Genomic DNA, 21,751 nt, shown 5'->3' with positions numbered 1-21,751 from the left:
ATGTTCACATATACAAAATTCTACAGAGCAAAAGGAAAAATAGGTAATTAAAAACATTGGTACCCTAGAATGCTTATTTTTATTTTTATTTTGAGGGCATATTAAAACACAGATCAAACGGACAGTAAGCATTATTTTCAAGAACATATTTTCCACGAGAATTAGGTCAACATCACAGGTTTACTGCATTACATTTAAATTATGTCCAATACTGTGAAACGACCAATATAGTAGTGTGTCCTTGTATATCACATTTCTACATTTCTACTTGTTGTACGGCACCATTGTATACAAGACAATGTGGGGGTAATTTTCTAAGATGTTATGTTATGTTGATTTATACCGCGCACTGCTACCATCCAAGGGCAGTCTCCATGCGCTGATGTGGAAATTGCACGGAAGGGACTGCCAACATGCGGACCTTGGTGCACTTTGGTGCCATCCATGAAATGTTCGTGATTTGCACTATGAGTTGTTACAGATGGCCTCATGAAAACACTAAATCCCAGATGAGGATCAAGGGTTTTTATTTTCAATTTAGCAAAGGGGCCTAGCGGCTGTCCCGCTCTCTAAACTAGGGATGGACATTCTCACCCTAACCCAGGCTTCCCTCTGCCCCAATCTGGTACTAGTGATCCGTAAACACTACTATCTAAATCTATCTATAGGTGATGGCCTGGCAAACACCTTCTCTATTTAGACGTCCTCCGGGATCAGTCTAGGTGACATGTATCAGTGACCTCGGTTAGATGGTGCTTTCCAAACAATCTGGGCCCTCGCCTGGTCAACCATGCCCTTCTACTCCTTTCCCTGGACCTTACTATATCTATCCCGTTCCCTTTCTACACTCCCTCCTCCCTTCCTACTCCACCCACTGACTTCCCTCTCTTTCTCGCCCTACCACTTCCTCTCCTGTGCCTTCGATGTTCCTATTACTCGCCTCCACCCTTTGATCTTATTCCCTCCTAGTCTCGATCCCCCTCTCCTGCCTCTTCTTCTTCCACCTTTCTACTACTCTCTCTCAGCCTCTCTCAACTACTACTACAAACTCTACATTGTTACTCCTCCCATCTCTAAGCCACTACTCCTCCACCTCCACATTTCTACTATTCCTACCTCTAATCTACAGATCTGCCCAACTCCATGCCACTACAAGTCCACTTGCAAATCTATACTGCTCCCACCTCTACAATTTCGTCCACCTTCACACCACTACTACCCTGCCATCTCCTCAATCGCTCTCCTTTCACTGCCTCAGTTACCCATCACTCACACTCTATTCTACCACTACACTTTCACGCACACACCTTACACACACACTCCCAACACTGTACCACTTTCCTTCAACAGCCAATACCTCACCTTCTCTATAAACACCTTTACACCATCCTTCTTTCTTCTGCTCTGACCTCACCCGAACCACCCACACCTTCCTGTTTCCTTTGTCTCTTACATTCTTCCCTTCCTGCTTTCATTGGTTCTCCCATTGCGGTTTCCTAGACCAATCTTTCCCTGACTCCCCCTCCGGGCGGTGTTCTAGACATCAGAACACATATAAGGGGGTCATAGCCCTGACCCTTTCTCTCATGGGGGACTGTAATATAGTGCCAATGATGGCCACCTATGACCAAAGTTCCAGTTCATGTGAGGGACGAGGTGTGAGGAAGTATAGTCTTTGTCAAAGAGCCGCTTAGTTGTCAGTAAGTGGTTGCTCTTTCTCAAATGACGAACAGTTTGTGATAATCCATGACTGCTACCGGTGAGTGTGCTTGTTGTACGGACCGGATGGTAGCATTCCGCACACTTGCTGACACTTGGTGTGGTCTGTTCCTTCATGTTGCACAACATTTGAGTGGTATAGTGCTACCAGTTGGGGTGTGCTGACACTGGGTACTGCTGGAGAAATTTGTGGGAGCTATGTTCCCTTTGATCGATCCCTGGGGGTGTTGGTATCTGTAGTTGCCTGAAACAGAGAGAAACTGGCCAGCATTTGGAAATTGAGATATGCAGTGAGTGATGAAGAGTGGTACCATTTTCAATCACACTGGCACATAGTGCATGACAGGGACTAGGACACTTCCAGCTGCCACCTTCCCCCTATGGACTGGCTTCCACCCTGGTAGGCCACCCACCCCAGGCTGAGAGAGGTCTCCCTTATTGACAGGATCAGGCTATTTGCCCAATCACAGAGTAAAAAAAAGTGTGGTAAATCTAGAGGATCCAGGTTAACACACATGTTCTGCACTTCGTAATGCAAAGAAGCATAAATACTTCCCACAGTCGATAATTGCAGAAGGCATTTACAATGGATTTCTATGGAATCGCCTCCTTTTAACCGCTGCTAAAATGGGAGTGGATGCCATAATAATCTATTGCCTGACCATCATCATAAAAATGAGATTCTTGCGTTGTTGCCCGTATTTTTGGTATGGAGCAGGTGGAAACAATAGTTTTGTTCCATGAACCTGATGTGCCTGCCTATAAAATGAAAATGCCCAGTGTTTAAACAGGTAGACACCATTAACACTAGTGTTGTACACCCGCTTTAAAAAGGTGTTTTAAAACTACTGTGATTCAGGAAATGACTCACCTGTGAATAGTTGCACAAGGCCATTCAGTAAATGGAAAATGATTTCAGTGTTTGTATTTATATTGGCCAACTCAACTGAAACCACTGGTCATTGGTTATCGCAGAGTTCTGAATTGACGTCAATTTATTGTTAGGGCAGGATTAAAGGAAACTGTCACAAACCCCAGAGTGTTCTGCTGTGATTTCAAAAGATACATCACATGAGAATGTCTTTTGCAAACCTCCACTTTCACGATCTCTACAACTGGAAGAATCCATTGCTTCAAACACCTTTTTACATGCAGATTATCCAATGTGGTTTGTAAATCAGTGCCAACGGGAGAACTCCTTTACCTTTATAACCCGGCAGCTGACCTAACACCCTGGGTTATGATACAATAATCTGTAATAGTGCAAAACTAGCAACTTTTGTTTAAACAAGAATGAATAGGTACATTTTCCCATTCATTGAGCACTGTTCGAGGAGCAGATTCAGGACACCATCTCACAGTTCAGGCATTTGCAGCGCATGCCTGATTTATTATTTAAATGCAACTGGAGTAATTTCACTGCTTGTCCTCATGTACAGGACTCGATGTCCAAAAATAATCTTTGTGAAAATACCAGCAAAACTGAAATTCTAAACTTCCACCCACCCTCTCCTGCCTCCCTCCCATTTCACTGGCCTAACTCCTTAGGTCCCTGGTCCCATAACAAAACTAGTGAAAAACCTGGCCTTTCTATTTGATGATTCTATGCTTGTTACCACTGAAATAGTGCATGTGGCGGTGAAAGCTCACTTCCAATGACATATTCTCAGAAAAAGCTGCTTATATTTGAAAATGACAAAAAAAGCTGGAACCGGCTAGAAATTCGAACCTATCTAAGAGTATTGTAATTGCAGATCTCCAGCATGGGGTCTGTCATGGATTCACATGCTCATGAATATTCCCTCTGTAAAAGAAAAAACAGGTTCACTTTCCCTTTTAAACTGTATTTCTTCTCTAAACCAATTACTGTCATCTGGCTCATACTGCCCCAACCAATGACAGTCCTCTCCCTAAGCTCCACCCCTGGTGGCCATCTTCAGATTTGGTAAGCACGTAACGTGGCAGTATAAAGTGGCAATGATTGCTTGACCCACAGCGGCCTTGCTACAGCGGACCCCCGGTACCTGCTGGGTTGTCCCACTCTGCACTGACCCTAAAGGAACCTTCGATCATTGGATGAGAATTTACTGGTTCCAACTAAATGTGGCAGCTAGGGGGCGGGGGTGGACATTTGCTTTCAACACATCTAAAAACTGGAACAAAATCACCAAAATATTGCAGCTGGAAACTGACTACCACCGATTTAAAGGCACCCTAAACATGCACGTGTTCATTTGTGCTTTGCGTGCGACTTGGTAAGTTACTTTTGCTTTCTTGGAATTACTATAGCCAGTCAGGACCCCTAAGGCATGTATATGCAGAACCACGTGGGACCTGCATGATTCCGCTTCTGCTGCTGGTCCAGTCTAGGTAGTCGACTAGTCCTCTTGGGACGTGCCATGTGTCCCAGTTCCTCCCCTTCTAGTTACTTTTACACTGCCGAATACTCGGTTCTAAAGAGAGCCCTTTTTGCCATCTTTAAATGTTGCTTTGCACTTATCCCTACACCTCTAGATAAATGGAGTGTTACGTTTTCATTTCTGCTTCGTTACCTATGAAGTTGTGACTATGCTGAGTACTATGCTGAGTACACAACCATTTGACATCTCGGCCTGCCCTCACTCTTATCTTCCTTCTCCACCTCACCTTCCGTTTCCATAGGCGCTTTTGAAGCAAGTTGCTCTATTTGTGCGCTCTACAAGACTCCAATAGAATAAAATGAATCAAATAAAATAAAATGTGCCTGACTTCGGCGATTCAAATCTAATGTGTACTTTTCTCTCAAGGTGACACTGTAGAAGAAATTGACTTGACTGTTGTTTACCAAGCGGCGGCTAACGGGGATGTCAACACGCTGACAGCAGTGATTCGTGAAGACCCCTCAATATTAGAGTACTGTGACAGCGAAGGTAATGTTATGATGTATCCAGGCATGTGGAATGTGATCATTAAATGCACTGTGCAGGCAAGGAGCGGCATCTGATCATTCCTCCATCTTCTTAAGTGATTTAATGCATCACCTTGTCAACCATTTGATTTCTATAACATCACATTCCGGCGCAGTGGGCCTATCAAAAATAGCACTCGCAGCCCCTTTCATTCTTAGCACAGATAATTACAATGCATTCTGTATATCATTTCCATTCCAGAATACGGCGAGCCTTCTGCACTGTGTTCAGGAACACTGCTGCTGTTACGACTACCATCGTGTGGATTCTCTTAGGTCTTTCTAGATAGAGCTTCAGGTTGCTGGCAGAGCTCTTATTATTCATATTAGTTTGACTCCGCTGTAAACCAGCTGCACCATGATGCAGAATCAGTGCATCATAATGGACAGTTATGGTGTCAGTCATTCTGTAGCAGCTTGCAGAACTGTTTAAGTTTGAGGGCTTGTTTTGTTTCCATGCTGCTTGCTACATTGATGTATTTTCCATTTATGTGCTGCATTATGTTGTGTTTGTCATTTTTCATTGTCACCATTAGTGTTAATTGTGTCAATGATTCAGGTGTTTGCACGTATCATTGCTAAAGCGTAGTCAAATGTTTTCCAGCCACAATGGTGTACAGAAATACTTTTACTACGACTATTAGTAGTTTATGTGTGCAAACACTAACGTGCACATATTAGTTGTCTTTTAAAATTAATGAATATGTATGTTGAGCCAACTTAAGTAATGTAGTGACTTGACACCATTTTTTGAAATAGTGAAAACACCATTTTAAAATGAGCTGTCAAGCCATTCTAAAGGCCCAAATACAATCGTTGTTTTTCTGTATTTGTCATTCCAATGTTTTCCAGCTTGATGATTTCCTGCACGCTTGAGGAGACCCCACATAAGAATCCTACACAGAGTTTCTGGCCATGGTTCCCCCACCAACAGAGAGTTTTTACAGATCCACTACTTTCCTACCTCTGTTTTTTTTTTTTTTTTATCAAGCGGTTCATTCTTTATTTATAAAGTTTTACACATGGATTATCAATCAAACAATTAGAACAGTTAATACTCAGCAAAAATATACAGATTAACAGAATATTATATATACATAACTTGCAATAAATCAGTAAATACTCAAAAAGTCATCCCACACTTTACCAAACAAATTCAATTTCCCTTGCCTCTTGAACACCATCCTTTCCATGGATGCAAGGGCAGACATCCCTTCAACCCAATCATCAAGAGTATGCGCAATCCGTGACTTCCAGCCCCTTAGGACCAACTTTCTTGCCCAGACAAGCTCCACGGAGTAAAAACTTTTTCCGTGACACAGAGAGATCCTCCAGCAATTCTCCACCTCCCAAAATCATTGTCACAAAATCCAAATCCACCTCCAAATTCAAAACACGCAGGCAGGCACCACAAACATCATGCCAAAAACCCCGTACACGCACACATTCCCACAACAGATGTTCCAGACTTCCCAGTCCATTCCCACAACACCAGTAATCATCCAAATCCAACAACCCCCTCTTAAACATACGTTCTGGGCTCCAAAACACTCTATTGAGGATCTTTATCTGCCTAGACCGTTCCCCCAGATCAATTGCACAAAGTTTAATGTTCGCACACATATCCAACCACATCTCGGGTGAAATCTCACACCCCAATCTCCTCCCCCATTCATCTCTCAAATCAGAATTCTCCTTATAAGCAGACACAATAGAATTATATATCCTTCTCTAAGAAAGACATTAACCATTGAGCTTCCTTGGTCCACCACATCACCTATGCATCTTTTTAATTTTCTGAAGTCTTCAGATCTGAAATTATCAATGTTAAATTTCGCTTGCAATTCACGCTCACCAATCTAATCACCATCCACCAACACATCATCAATCCAATGGACTCCACCCAGAAACCAATCAGGACAGAACAAAGATTTACCCCCAACTGAAATCTGCGGGTTTAGCCAAATTGAAGCATGAATAGTCTTAGATGCGTCAGAACCCAATAATACATGAACCTGTTTCCACGTATCTCTCAGAAAGACTGTCAGAGATGATCTCTTACATAAATTATTTGTTGCTGTAAGAATCGCCCTTGGGGGGAGTGGGCCCAACAAACTTGCCTCTGCAATTACCCAACTATCAGGCTGTTCCATCAGAAAGGGCACAATGAAATGACTTGAAAAAGCTAGATGATAAGCCCTGAAATTCGGCACCCCCAAACCTCCCTTTCCCACTGGCAGCTGAAGTTTCCATAACTTTAACCGCGGCGGCTTGTCATCCCATAAAAACAACTGCAACAAACCATCAATTTTCTTCCAAAAATGATTGCCAATTTTCATTGGAAGCATACCTAGTACATAGTTAATTTTCGGGGCTGCATTCATTTTTATAGCATTCACTTTGCCCCATAGGGACAAGTGAAGTAATGACCACCTCAAAATACTCATTTTCAATTCTCTACAAGTCTCAGTCATATTCACCACAGCCATCTCATCCACCAGTGGGGTCAGCCATGTACCCAGATATTTTAATTTTCTGTCACACCACCGAAATCCAAAACCAGAAATCAAATTCCTATCACAACACCCAGAAACAGGTAAGACCTCAGACTTAGTCCAGTTGACTGTAAATCCAGCCACCGCACGAAATCTGTCCAGAACGTCTAACAAGGCCGGAAGGGACACCGTTAAATCCCGCAAACAACAATAACAGATCATCCGCATAAAACCACAGCTTCTGATTGGCCCCCTGAAAACTCCTGCCCCGTATCCCTACATCACACCTCAATGCAATCGCCAGTGGTTCCATGGCCAAAACAAATATCAGGAAGGATAAAGGGCATCCCTGCCTAGTACCCCTCTGCAGTACAAAAGGGTCTGATAACTGCCCATTAATTCTGACCGCAGCAGTCGGACAAGCATAAAGCAAAGCAATCCATGAAACAAACTCCTCACCTAAATTCATAGCACGCAATACTGAAAAAAGATAGTCCCAATCAACGCGATCAAACGCTTTCTCCGCGTCTAAGGAAAGCACCGCAACATCATCTTCCGTATCCTGTGCATGCCTCATCAATAACAATATGTTCCTAATATTGCTAGATGTTCTTCGTCCATGAACAAAACCTGACTGATCAGTGTGCACTAACTTCACAAGAAGATTCTGCAAACGAATGGCCAATAATTTCGCAAGAATCTTATTATCATTATTAATCAAACTGATCGGACGGTAGTTTGAAGTCAAGCAGTCATCTTTTTCTTTTTTTAGAAATACCGATATAATGGCGTGACTAGTAGAAGCAGGGAGCAGACCTCTCACCCTGGATTCCATGAACATATCCCGCATCAGTTCCACAACCGAATCTGGTAGGATTTTATAAAATTCAGCAGGCAGCCCATCCGGACCTGGGGATTTGCCAGAGTTCAACTTCCCAATCACAGCCTTCATTTCCTCCACAGTCAAAGCCTCACCCAACATAGCTTTCTCCAAATCATTCACTCTAGGTATCACTAGTCCATTAAAAAAAGAATCATCCAATCCATTGACACCCAACTCCCTTTGATAGAGCTTCTTATAATATACCTTAAAAGTCTCATTAATCAGTTTCGGATCGCAAGTCACCTGACCATTCTCGTTTTTGATAGAAGTGATGGATCGTTCAGATTTTTGTTGTCTCAATCTATAGGCAAGCCAACGGTCGCATTTTTCACCATATCCAAAATACGAACATTTCAATTTGAACAAATCCTTCTGGGACCTTATTTTCAAAATTTCATTCAATTCTCTCTGTTGCTCCCTCAATCTTCTTTTTTTCTCCATGTTCCCAGAGTCATTAATCAACTCTTGTGAAAGTTGCTTAATACTTTGTTCCAAATTCATACTTTTGTCCACCATACATTTCTTCCTGCTGCTGGACAAACCCAGAATTAAGCCCCGCATTGTACATTTAAATGCCTCCCATACTGTCCCAACAGCAATACCATCTGTCCTGTTTTCCACAACTAAATGATCAGCCTCAGATCTGATTTTTTCCACAATCTTTTCATCTCCAAGAATTGAGGTATTCATTCTCCAACAAAACGATCTAAGAGTACTAAACTGTAAATCTACATTCATAAACACAGGTGCATGGTCAGTGACAGCAATACAACCAATCTCACAGCTTTTCAAATTCAGGGTTGCTGAACCTGCAGTGAAAAACATATCTATACGAGAATGTGAGCCATGCGAACTGGAATAAAACGTATATTCTCTCAAATCATCATGAAGCAATCTCCAACAGTCTTCTAATGCAAATTAAGAAATAAGTGAGTTAAAGGAACAAAAAGTCGGGTCTCTCCTGAAAGCAATATGAGGCCCGCTGCGATCCTTGACATTATCAATAACCAAATTAAAGTCGCCTCCCATAATAACATTCTGACAAGCCAAATCCTGTAACATTTGAGCAACTGTTCCAAAAAATGTGCCGTCATCCACTGAAGGGGCATAAATATTGCAAAAAATATACTGAACTCCCTGAACTTCCACCAAGAGCGCGATGACCCTACCCTCTTTATCAGTGCGAGATTTCAAGACCTTAATCGGGGAGTTCTTCCGAATCAAAATAGCAACCCCCCTACTCCTGGATGAATAGCACGAGACAAAAAATTCCCCAATCCAACCTTTGCGGCCATGGCTCCCCCACCAACAGAGAGTTTTTACAGATCCACTACTTTCCTACCTCTGTACCATTCACACCCTGGACCCTTTCCCACACACCCCCACCCATCCTGCAGCAAAATGTATGTTTTAGTGAACCAACGTAAATTATGCACTGTGTGCATCTAGAGGTTTTTTGAGAGTATTGTTCCAGCTTCTAAAAATATCATCAAAAAACGTAAAAAATTGAAAATGGTGACCGTGCTGTGAAACACCTGATAGCACACTCGGAATGCTAGAAACACATGTTTGGTATGTGCAGGTCCATGTTTTTCTTATGGTTTTTGTGCTGAACAGTGACATGGTTTTAAAGAGAAGCATGCATAATCGCGGTAGAAATGCAGCCACCTTTTCCATTTTTCCTGTCACAAAGCTGAGCGGGATCAGCAATAAATGAGCCCTCAGAACTATGCCTACGGTAGGGTTTATTCTGGTTATTTACAAGCAGAGGCTAAATGAGCGAAAAAAAGCACTGTAAACCACTGGTCAACAAGAGGCTCAGTACCCTCAAGATAACTCCTCTGTTCAGCCAAGAACCCCATGGGATATGTTCTTTGAGCTCAACATAACATATTCCAATAACTTCACAGCAAAAGGTCTCCTTGATCTCAACCTAATATAGTTCAACTCACACGAGGGGAATGCATCCTCATATACCACAGACTATGGTTTTGAAAATCAATCCGAGCACTTCATGGAATGAGTCCTAGTTTCGCAGTCACTCATAATCCAGAGAGTGAAGTGACTATGACAACTATTTCTTGCCTGATTGTGAGGGATTCAGCCAACCCCTCCTCATCCTGGTTATTAGAGATGACCTTTCGGAGGGATCTGTGGCTCCATGTGTGCAAGCACACTAGATGTCCCAGGGACTAGAGCTGGGATTCAGGCATGTTGAATAATCCCCAGAGCTGCCACCAAGGAATGGCAAACCGAACCTCCCCTTATATTGTTTGTTCACCACTGCTTTGGCCGTTTGCAATTATCCTGTTCCTATAGGGCCTATATTCTCCTAGCTTACCCCACTCTCTACTTTCTGGTAACGTCTCCTGTGTCTCACAATTTTCAAACTTGTTCTCCTGATGAACTGCATCAGAGTTATTTGCCTCTGTGGCCGCCTATGCTCCCCCTTCTCACTGTCCACTTTCCTATCCCACTTACGGTCCCTCGCTGGTTTTCCTCTCCTATTTTATTACCACCTTCTCCATTATGTTATTTTCCACCTCCCTCCTGATATTCCACCTCGCCTCCACCATAGTGTTTTCTCCTCTTCCATCCTCAAATCTCCTCACAAATCTCGAAAATACTCAGGGGTACCTGGCACTTCCCTGATCTACTCAGGTAACAATATGTCTATGTATGTATGTGTGTGGAAAAGGATCAGGGCGAACCTGGATAAAGTGTGACCCACCCTTTTATTCCATCTATCAGATGAATACTGGTAAATGTGAAAATCACAAAAACATCAAATCAAATACAGTACATCGAGGAGTCGACAACCAATCAAAACAACAGGCTTTATCCAAAACACGATGTCTGCCAGTCCTCACCAACCTATGCTTTCTAACAACATCTGTCCATCTCCTGGATGTTCCCTACAATCTTCCTCCTGGTAGCTCCTGCCCTGCTTGCCGCGTCTTCCAGCCAGCCTTCTGTTACCAGCCTCCTTCCATCTCCTGTCACCTTTTCACCTCCAGCTCCTCTCTGCCACAATCTCTATGCCTCTCTCACCAACTCCTAACCCCCACACCCAGACCGACTCACTCACAGCTTTTGTTGAGCCATTGCTCATCCCCCACTCTCCATTTGACCAGGTGCACATGTGAGCAGTGATAGGTTTGTTACTGTGATTAGGTTACTTTCAGGCTTAGTTAAGTACACCTGTTGAAGCTGTTTACTTCAGCAGACCAATCTTTTATAACTGCATTTTGGTTGTCTAAGGCCATGCACACCATGATTGAAATGTGATTTGTAAGCATTTTAGTTACATATGACCTGCACACCCCCAATGAACTATCTACACTCACCAAGTATCTATTCCACTCATCTCACACTCTCCTGCATCTTAGCCACTCAGTCTCCCCATGTGCCCACTTAACCTTCTTTTCCTCCTCACTCTCTTCTCTCTACTACACATTCAGGATCTCCACTTCTCCCTTCTCTATCCCACCTCTCATCAACCCCTCTGCCTGTTCTCCGCATTTCTATCCTCTATGGCCTCTCAAAACAATACCCAGGCTTCTCATTTTACCCATGCACTGCCCACTTTAAACCAATCTATCCTGTCCGTCATTCATCATCCACTCCCGTATTCTCCCACTCACCCTCTTTGTCCTCTACTGACCTCATCATTAGTCGCTGAAACGCCCACTCTGTCTGCAAAAAACTGTCTTTCATCACTAACTACTTCAACTTCGACCACACCAAACTCTCTGAACTGGCCATCACTGAAAACTGGACCTCCTCTCATTTCACTTCAGCCATTGCTGCACAACACACTATTCCGCTCCCCTTGGCTCGCCAAAAAATTTAGTGTTGGCGTCATGATAAGCAAGATTATGCCATCTACCACACTTTCAGCCTCGGATACAAGCACCTGCTTCAAATATGCAGCTGTATGATTCCTTGCTCCATCCCCACTCATCATCCTTTTCGCATTTCCCCAACAAGCACCCCCAAACTATTGTTCTCAGGCTTAGACCTTCTACTCATGTCTTTTCTATCCAACATTCCCTGTAGTTATGGTGGGCAACTCTGACCAATTTTTATTATCCTTCATATCTTTCTGACACACACTGGTGGGAAATCCCTTGATCTCATTTTCCTATCCAACACCCTTTCTATTGATCCATTCCTCTCTGATCATTCTTTCATTCATTCATTTGCTTCAACACCTCTGTACCTTTCCCACTTGCAGTCACCCCCCTTTGCCTATCACTAGGAAGAAGTTCAAACCATCTCTGTGACTCTATACCTTGACCAAGTCAAGTCCTTGTTAAGGTAGTCCCAAAATCCCAGATGGGCTCAGAGAAATCGGAGTCAACCCAAACCAGATTCAATGACGGAGTAGAAAAAGTGCATGGCAAAACCCAACTTTATTCACCCCGAAACAAAGCCGTGACAGCATACAAGCATCGAAATCTCGTCGCTCTCGACATACTTATCAAAAACAGTTGCTTAAATACTACAAATGTGTCATTAATGATGTCATAGCTTAATATCAGTTTACAAAACCTATGGAGAAAGGGGATAGGTTAGTGGGTTTGGCTACATGTAGATTCCATGAGTGTTAAACATTTTCATTGGGTTAGACATATCTGATAGCTCGACCTGGAACCACCCCTATATTGACAAAGGTTAAACTGCAACATCTTTACGCCAAGGGGTTGATTGGCATACTAATTGATGGGCGGCATGTCTCTAAGGATTTTAATAGGTTGGCACATTGCTAACCAACCTTGGACACTTGACAGGACATCAGGCTATGAGCCAGATATAGAGGAGCGGGAGGGAGGCCCATGGAACATTCATCCTTCACTCAAAAGTTACCAACCCTCATTCTCAGGCCATGAGACCGGGCAATCCCTTTGTATTTGGCCTTGTGTGACGCCTCATGTCTACATGAGCGTTCAAGGAGTACGGCAGGTATCCTATCTGTGTTCACTTCTAATGAATGGCCAGTGTTCTCCAATTAGGGGTCACATGCGATGGCACCATGTTTGCAATATATTTACCTTCTATTTATTAGGATTTCAACTAATATTAATGTGTGTGTCGTGTTTTCTATTGCCACTGGGGCCACTCTCAAGTTATACTTCATGGAGTCTTTTGGCTTACTGTTTTATTGCACCTGACTAACCAAGACTGGTTGTGCTCTTATAAAACTTTGTTTAATCTGGGAGTATACTACTTGCGTCTTGGGAATTGCTATCTCGTGCCTTCATTCAGCCTTACAATCCTCCCTAATTTCACTTTAACCTTGCCACTAGTTGGCAGTCACTGTCTGATCTCTTCCCCCATATGTATTTCTGTGGATTCAGCCTTTCGAGTTTTCCCGATGCTTTGAGGCCTGTGCTCATTCTGAGATGTGCTAATGCTTCCATTCTTAACAAGATGGTTGCCCAACTAAACTCTTGCTTCTGTGTCAATGAGCTATATTTGCATGTATTTCGTGTTGCATTCACCTTATACGTTGGTCATGTTAGTGTTCTTCATGTCTGTAGATGCTATGTTAATTTTCTTACAACATTTGTTTGAATGCTCATCTCTCATATTGTTCCCAAACCCTGCTGTACATGTAGGGGATAAGGCCGGAACAGCTGTCTCAGTGAGTAGTGTCTCTCACCTTTGTTGTATTGATATGGGGGAGATGCAGAAGCTATGGATGATGTATTCATCTGCTTCCGAACACTCCCCCCCCCCCCTGGTTGAGTCCTTGACCACTCCCATTCTTCTGCTCTTCCCCAGATAGGCCACTGTGGGTACCCATATTTTACTCTCAAGCTACCTCCATGTCTCATGCATTTGTTTAGACTCCAGGTTATGTAGCAGTATTCCCCCTTAGAGCCACAATATACCAAGTGCTCTGTATAATTTCAGGGGTCCTCACGATATGTGAATTTTGACCCACGAGGTGGTTTGGGTGCAGGGGAAGTCATCCATGTGTGTATACTCATGCATGTGAGTATCCAAGTGTATCACTATTTTCATTCTTACTGCCTTTCTGGCAGTCTTTATGCATTGGCTTATTGCTATTCTCAAGACATAGACAGAAAGCTAGCAGTCCTAGTACCAGTATGGCCACTAGGATTTTGAACACGTTAGCCAACCAGGTGGGTATCCATGAGGAGAGGTATGTAAACCAGTCACCATCTGCAATGTCATCCAGCTCTTTCACTATTTTTGTGTGCAATTCTTTTATGGTCATTATCACTTCCATTGTCCTCATTATGGGCAGGTGTATATGTGCAGCAAAACAGACCATTTGTGTGCACACCCCACCTTCCATGGGTGTAATAATGTCAAGGACATACCTTTTTTGGAGAGTCATGAGCCTTACTGCTCTCAGCTCTTCCCTTGTGGCATTTAAGCCTTTCACTGTGGTATTTATCATCTACAGCAGTTCCCAGTGTGTTATTTGCAACCACTTGGCATTGGCATATGCTCCAAACTGGCAGGATGTAAATGGCATTTCTGTTCTACTGAACAATTTATGCTCATCTGGTATGGCGTCATAGACATTTGCTGCTTTTGCAGAGGAATAGTTATCCCTCCTTGTGCATTTTAGGGTGAGGGACCTCTTATTTCTTAGGTGTGTGTTTATCTGGAGGAAATCACCAATCTGCACCTCACTCTGGGACACTACTAGGGATTTTGCACTTATTACCACTAGGGAGCAAAGTCCTCCCCAATTTGGAGGGTTTTGCATGTAGGATCTGGAAACACAAGCCCAATAATAGTCCATTAATACCGCTGTGCCTACCTTCTTCCAGGCACATCAAAAATGCGTTTGCATCCTTTATTTTCCCCTTTTTTTACTGTGCCCATATTTCTTGTGCAAATAGATGTATTTTTCAAGGGTAGTATGTGTCATTGGGCCTGCTTCATCCCCTACCCACGTTAGTATTTTATTGTATCTGGTCCATACTGTAAGGCACTCCTTATTTATTTTTTCAACAGCCACTCACGGTTGCTCTACAAGCACCTATGCTTTACAGCCAATCAGTCCTTCGACCCAGTCTTCTGTGGTATATACCTATCCTTCTATTTGTAACTGGCCTCTCTTCCAACACCCAGGGATTTCTCTTGCCCGTTTGTCAGTGCACTTCAGAAATTGGTGGTCTTCTGTTATTATTTCCCCTCTCTTTGGGCCTGACAGTATGTAACGTATTACCTCATGTTGTGTGTCAATATCGCTCATCAGTGACATTTCCTTTATGAAATTATCCTCACATGGAGAATCTTCCTTGGTCGCGCAGTGCATGGAGGTACTACTTCCCTGAAATTGCCCTCTGGTCATACATACTGCGAGGTGTGTCAGGCAGTGTGCTACATGTGCGGGTACTTCGGTGGCTATAAATGTTCTTGAGGCACTCATGGTGTATGGTATGATGGTACGAACAAAACAGCTCTAATCAGACCTCTCTCTCCCCACTCTTCTCACATGTCGATACCACATATTATTCAAGATATGAGAAATATTATCTGCATTTTGTCCCATAAAGCATTGATCATCAATTATACTTCTTTTTGCCATCCTTCCTGGAGTGCTATGTTTGGGATATTTCTCAGGGGTTATTTCAGTTGGCATTATTGTACATATTGTACTAGTGGTAACATTATGGAGCACATGAAAGGCTGGCCCTGCCTGGCTGTTCATGCTATAGTGTTGCACTGCGAACCAGTAAATACAGTACAGGCACAAAAAGGAGAAAAATGCTGCTCCTATAATAATTGCTGGGATGTTTGATACCTATGGGTATTCGGTCTTCTAGGTGCTAAAAGAAAATATGTCATCTCGTACAATGGATGCATTTTTCTGTTAAATGAAATGTTTCTTTTGTTTCTTAAAAAAGAGCTAATGTTCACAAGAAAAACTTGGTCAAGAGTGAGAGGAAATGTCTTTCTAGAACAATGTACGCCTTCAGGTTAAATAACAATAATGTCAGACAAATGTTCCCGGCTCCTAGAAAAGGATAAGTGATCACAAAAAATGACAGGACCAGAAAAAACAAGATTGCTATGAAGAACATTTGTTAATTGTCTTTTACTTTTAAAGGGCCACACTTTATTTTAGGTAAGCTCCTTTAAAGGATGTTGGAACAACTGTTATTGTATATAAAAGAATGATGCATTTTTATTGTTCTTGTTGCTGATTGGCTCTCGTCATCGATCTTGTCTGAGAATGATGCATTTTTATTGTTCTTGTTGCTGATTGGCTCTCGTCATCGATCTTGTCTGAGGTCTTAGCATATCTTCTTCACCTTCGGGCTTAGTATTCGCAGACAGGGGATCTGACCTCAATATAGTTTGATGTCCTTGAAAGCAGAGCTTGTGCCACTGCCTGACAAAGTTACGGCACACCACTCTATTGCCGGGGGTTTTAACAAATTGTCTGGGTCAGTTGTTCCACATCATTATTCTGTTGTCTTTGAGCCCCCCTGCCGCTTCTGCACCGTCTGCACCTGTAAAACTATAAAATTAAGACATTACGTCATAGCTGTTAAATAATCGTTCACAGTTGCAGCATTCTCAGCATCAGTACAAAACTGTGTGGGAGGAGCATTGGAAGTATGCATTTGGTGTGGAGTCAGGTGATGGTCAGAGCCTGGCTCATTGCATAAGGCAAACAGTGCTAAAGGAAGACAGTGTAGCCAACTCTTTTTAAGAGTGTCTTTTATTTTGGAAATGCATTCTTATATGAGGCCATCTAGGTGCTCACAAGCGCTGTTTGCCCGTGGATGATAAGCAGATGAGAATGTACGCTTTATTCCCAAAAGGATAGTGATGTGCTCAAATACTTTTACATTTCCAAAGTGTGGTCCGTTGTCGTGCCGTAGAACTTTGCACACTCCCCACTTTGGAAAAACTTCCTGAACAAGGCATTTTGCAGCTGACGTGGCATCTTGGTGGGTGCATGGACCTCAATCCAGCGGGAAAAAGGGCATAAGACTACTATCATATACTTGTAGCCATAACAAATTTGGAGAATATCCACATAGTTGATATGCAAATGCTGAAATGGTCCAGTAGGATGGGTTATTGCTCCTCTCACCATTCTCAAAGCATGGCTAGCAGTGAACCTTTGACATACAAGACAATGTATGACAACATTTGCGATATGCTCATATAAGTTAGGGACAAACCACTCCTCCGACATTCCCTTGTTATGTGTGCTGGGTAGTGCAACTTTTCTGGTGCTACTGTAAGCATCCCTAGGAGCATAACAGGCTTCCCTGTGCTGTCCTGCTACCACATTGCTTCTGTGGGGGACAATGAGCACCTGGCCCCTTTTCTACAATTCCTGCTCTTCTCGTGGTGCCCGCCTTGGCAACTCAGTAATTTGCACTATGGGTAGTATATTAAATCACTCCGTTATTGCCTTGTTCCATGTAGGTGTGTATTTGTGTGGGGCAGTTGCAATGTCAGATACCTCTTCGAAATTTGCTGCCCTTTTTGCTTCTAAATCAGTGGCCTAGTTGCCACGAGAAATCAAATCCGCACCTATGGTGTGCAATGTACATTTCACTATGGCGCTAGCTGATGGAAGCTTAAGTCCAAGAGCCTTTCTAGTAATTGTGCATGCTGTTTTTTTTTCAGTTTTTTTATTGTGACATGGTTTAGAAAACAAACCTTATACACATTTATGAATAACTGTGCTGTACTAGTGTGCTGTCTGTGCACAGGAAGCTTGTCCTTTTCCAATGTGACAGTCCTGCATGTACTGTAGATGTCACATAGGCAGAGTCGTAATACACCATTACCACCTCACCCTCATCCACTTCAAGCACCAGAATCAAAGCTACCAACTCTGCTGCTTGTGCTAAAAAATGCGCTGGCAATCTTGCGCTTGTTACTATTTCATCTAACATTCTCTCCTGCCTTCTCTACTGCTGTTCCACTGTGCCTTTCACCAGAGCTGTGATCTATTGTCGATGACCCATCAACAAAGAGGATTATCCCCCTAATAGTTATTTTCTTTAACATGATGTACATTATCATACTAATCAGTGTACGTTATACAATCATGTACATACTCGGCCTCCTTTACTGTTTCTGCTATGAATATGGCTAGGTTCACTACTCAACACTTACAACTGTGATTGATGGATTTGAAATGATCACCTCATAACCTGAAGTAATGAGGTAGTAAATGTACTTTTGGACTTTTAAAGGATGGCAAAAAGAGCATGCTCAACAAATAATGTAACTGAACAGCCCATAGTTATGCTGGCTGATTTCTCAATTGCAAAAGCTGCTGCATCCAATGCTTATAAGGCTATTTCTCATTTCTGGATCTAAGATCCCACTGTAGAATGCCAATGGTTTGTATCCCATACGACATTTCTTTGCAAGGACGGCCATCATCACTGCTCCATTTGAATGGGAAGTCTTTTTGTACTCAGGAATACCTAACACTAGAGCTGTGCTTATTGCTAGTTTCAACTCATCAATGGCATCCATCATCTTGCCTGTCCAGTTTTCATCACTTTTGTCTTTTTGTGCTTCTTTCAATCATCTTAGAAGTGACCAGACATATGTGCTATAATCAAAAACCCATGCCCTACAATAATTGCAAAGGCCCAGGAATTGCTATAATTCTTTCACTGTATCCGGACTATGCATTTTCATAATTGCTTCTGCTCTTTCAGGTGTTACTTTCCTCCCTTCTCTTGATATGATCTGGCCTATGCATGGGACCTCCTTCTGACAATACTGTAGTTTCACTTTGTCCACTTTGTACCCTTTATCTGCCAATAATGTCAACAATTTCACGGAGTCTTTTTTGCACTCTTCTTCTCTAGTGCTGCAGACTAATATGCCATTCAGACATTAGGTGACCACACTGTCAGCAGGGATGTCATTTAGGGGTCACCAGGGGCACAACTGTGACCCCTGAAGTCTCCCTTGCTACTCCTGTGGTCTCCCTTGCTACCCCTAAAAAAATATATATCTATTTTGTTTTTTAAATTAGAGCTCCTGGTCTGTGGCCAGCAACATGTGGCTCTTTGGTTCTGGATTGGCTGGTTTTCTGGTAGCTATAGCCGGTAAAATAGCTCAGTAGGTTGAGCGCTCGCTGCTGAAATGTGTGTGTGATCTGCAGGTTCGACTCCTGGCAAGGTCAACTCAGCCTTTCATCCTGCTGAGGTTGATAAATGAGTACCAACACAGGTTGGGTGATATTGTATGTATATTTGTTCTATATGAAGCGTTAAAGCGTAAGTCAATATAATAACACATCATTATCGTTTGGCCTTGGACGTCTGTTTGCATTCACAGTAAATTGGTAATATGGGCCTATATGCACCGATATTAACAATACATATTGTGATCCATTCTTGTATGCAATGTAAATCATTTTACAGTGATACCGTAACCATATTTCGAATGGATTGTGTCCTCCCACGTATTCCTCATCTTGTGATAACTCGTTACCTCCAGCTTCGCTGCCTCGGAAAAAAAAATTCTCGCGAGAGGGCGCTGTGCACGAGGTCATGGCGTCGATTGTCCCTCGACGTACTCCGTACTCTGTCGACGTCACGGATGGTATAATTAGCTCGAGCCGCGCCCGTTGCTTCAGTTCCGTTTTTCCGATCGCTTTGCTATTGAGAACGGTGCGCTTCTATTTTCTGTGAAGAAAATGTCGTCATCTTCTACACCTTCGACACCCAGGACTGGGATCAAGAAGTGTGCAGATTGTGGGTCTAAGATGTCGATCACCGATCCCCACCGGATTTGTCTCTGGTGTCTCGGTTCCAGTCACCGAACCGACGACTGCGGGTCCTGCCAATCTATGACTGAGAAAGCTCTTCGTGAGAGGAGAGGTAAACTGTCGGTGGGGAGGGAGGCCTCAAAAAAGGTTTCGTCAAAAAGACAGAAGAAAGCGACTGAATCTAAGGAATCGGATCGCCATAGGCACTCAAAGAGATCTCGATCTAGGAGTAGATCGAGACACTCTTCGTCATCATCGAAAAAAATGAAGAGGAGACATAGATCTCCCTCATCATCATCTTCTTCTTCAGAGTCGATCAAAGAAATTTGTTGTCCGACTAAATCGGATTCTCCCAGTAAGTGGGAAGAATTCTGCAAAAAGATGATGGAGGTTTTCGAGAATGCGGCCCGACCCCCTCGAAAGACCCTTGAAAAAGGCATACCTCTAAAGTCGCTCCATTGGACAACAAAGGTAAATCCAAGGCTACCATGGCAAAGACCGGTAGCATCGAGGAATCCAAAAAACCTCGAGTCGACGTAAAACCGTCGAAGACTCTTCAAGAGTCGAGCACTTCTCCAGTGCCATACAAGAAACATAAGTCGTCAAAGACTTCGACTTCGTCGAAGCCCTCAGAGTCGATAATTACGACTCCAAAGCCAAAAACATCCTCAACGCCATTATCGAAGTGATCTTCCAAGACTTCGAAGACCCCTTCGACAACTTTGAAGGATTTGCCAATTCCTTCGAAGCTGATGGAAGAGGAAGAAAGGAGATTCACTCCTTTGCCCAGGTCAGACTTTTTCAAATCTATGTCAGCAATTTATGAAGAGTCTGCTTCAGAAGAAGACAAGGTTACTCCTTTGGGAGTTACTTATGGTACAAGACAAGTCCCTGAGGAGCTTATTGACTAGGAAGCTAGAAGACCTGAGTGATACTCTACATTCTGCCAGTGGAGTTGACACATCCCCAGAATTAGAGTTCGCCAAACCTGACCCTGCAGAGCATGCAGATGCTGGGTACAGGGGTCTTATGACCAGGGTAGTTGAATATATGGGTTGGGGTAATACTTCACCCATTTTTGAACAAGATGACATGACGGATAGAATCGTCAAGGGACCTCAGAAAGATCCTGTTCTTCCTTTCCACAGGGCCCTCCAAAGGAATGTGGAGAAAAACTGGGAGAAACCAGAAACTATTGCTGCTGCAGATAGCACTTTTCCAAGAAAATATAGACCAGCTGGAACGGATCCTGAATATTTGAATAAACATCCGACTCCAGAGAGTTTTGTCATTCAGGCAGCATCTACTTCAAAACAAACTGCTTATCCAACTATCCCTCCAGATAGAGAGGATAAAAAAAATTGATGCCTGGGCACGTAAAGTTTTCACGTCAGGCAGTATGGCACTTAAGTCGGCAAATGTCACCTGTACCCTAGCCAGATTTACCCATACCCTGTGGGACTGTATTTCGGCGGCGGCTGATCATATTCCGGAAGGCGAGGAAAGGGAAGGCTTCCTGAAAATAGTCAAAGACGGAAAGGAGGCAATGGGGGAATGTCTCCAGTCTGGACTGGATACTGCTGATAGTATCAGCAGATCCATGGCTGCAAGCGTTGTGCTATGCAGATTCGCGTGGTTGAGGAAGTCGGGGTTTGCACCAGACGTGCAAGCCAGACTTCTCAACATGCCCTTTGATGGCTCGAGGCTCTTTGGCAGAAAGGCTGATGAAAGCCTAGAAAAACTTCAGACCTCGAAAGCGGCAGCTAAATCACTTAGCGCCTCTTTACGCCAGCCTCTAAAACCCTATTCAGGCTCATCTTCCTGGAGGGGTCGTTCTTTTCGATACTACTCCTCATTTGGTAGAGGAAGAGGACAGGCTTCTCAAAGGGGCAAAAGAAACGTCCCTCGTGGAGCACGAGGAAGAGGTGCAAAATCAGCCTCAGGAGCGGCATCTG

The 21,751-nt window shown here is 43.2% G+C and overlaps 1 protein-coding gene across 2 annotated transcripts in view; it reads left to right on the top strand.

Annotated features, from left to right (window-relative positions):
* The window catches only part of ANKRD55 (ankyrin repeat domain 55), a 1,206,736-nt gene that overhangs the window by 377,555 nt on the left and 807,430 nt on the right, over positions 1-21,751 (top strand). For both annotated transcript variants that reach the window (XM_069627296.1, XM_069627295.1), the window contains exon 2: positions 4,506-4,628. In XM_069627296.1, coding sequence (XP_069483397.1) covers positions 4,506-4,628 — 123 coding nt within the window. The remainder of the gene's footprint in view (positions 1-4,505; positions 4,629-21,751) is intronic.

This window comes from Ambystoma mexicanum, chromosome 6p (assembly GCF_040938575.1).
Source record: "Ambystoma mexicanum isolate Mex_15411 chromosome 6p, UKY_AmexF1_1, whole genome shotgun sequence".
Taxonomy (NCBI): domain Eukaryota; kingdom Metazoa; phylum Chordata; class Amphibia; order Caudata; family Ambystomatidae; genus Ambystoma; species Ambystoma mexicanum.
This window is presented reverse-complemented; position numbering and strand designations above follow the sequence as displayed.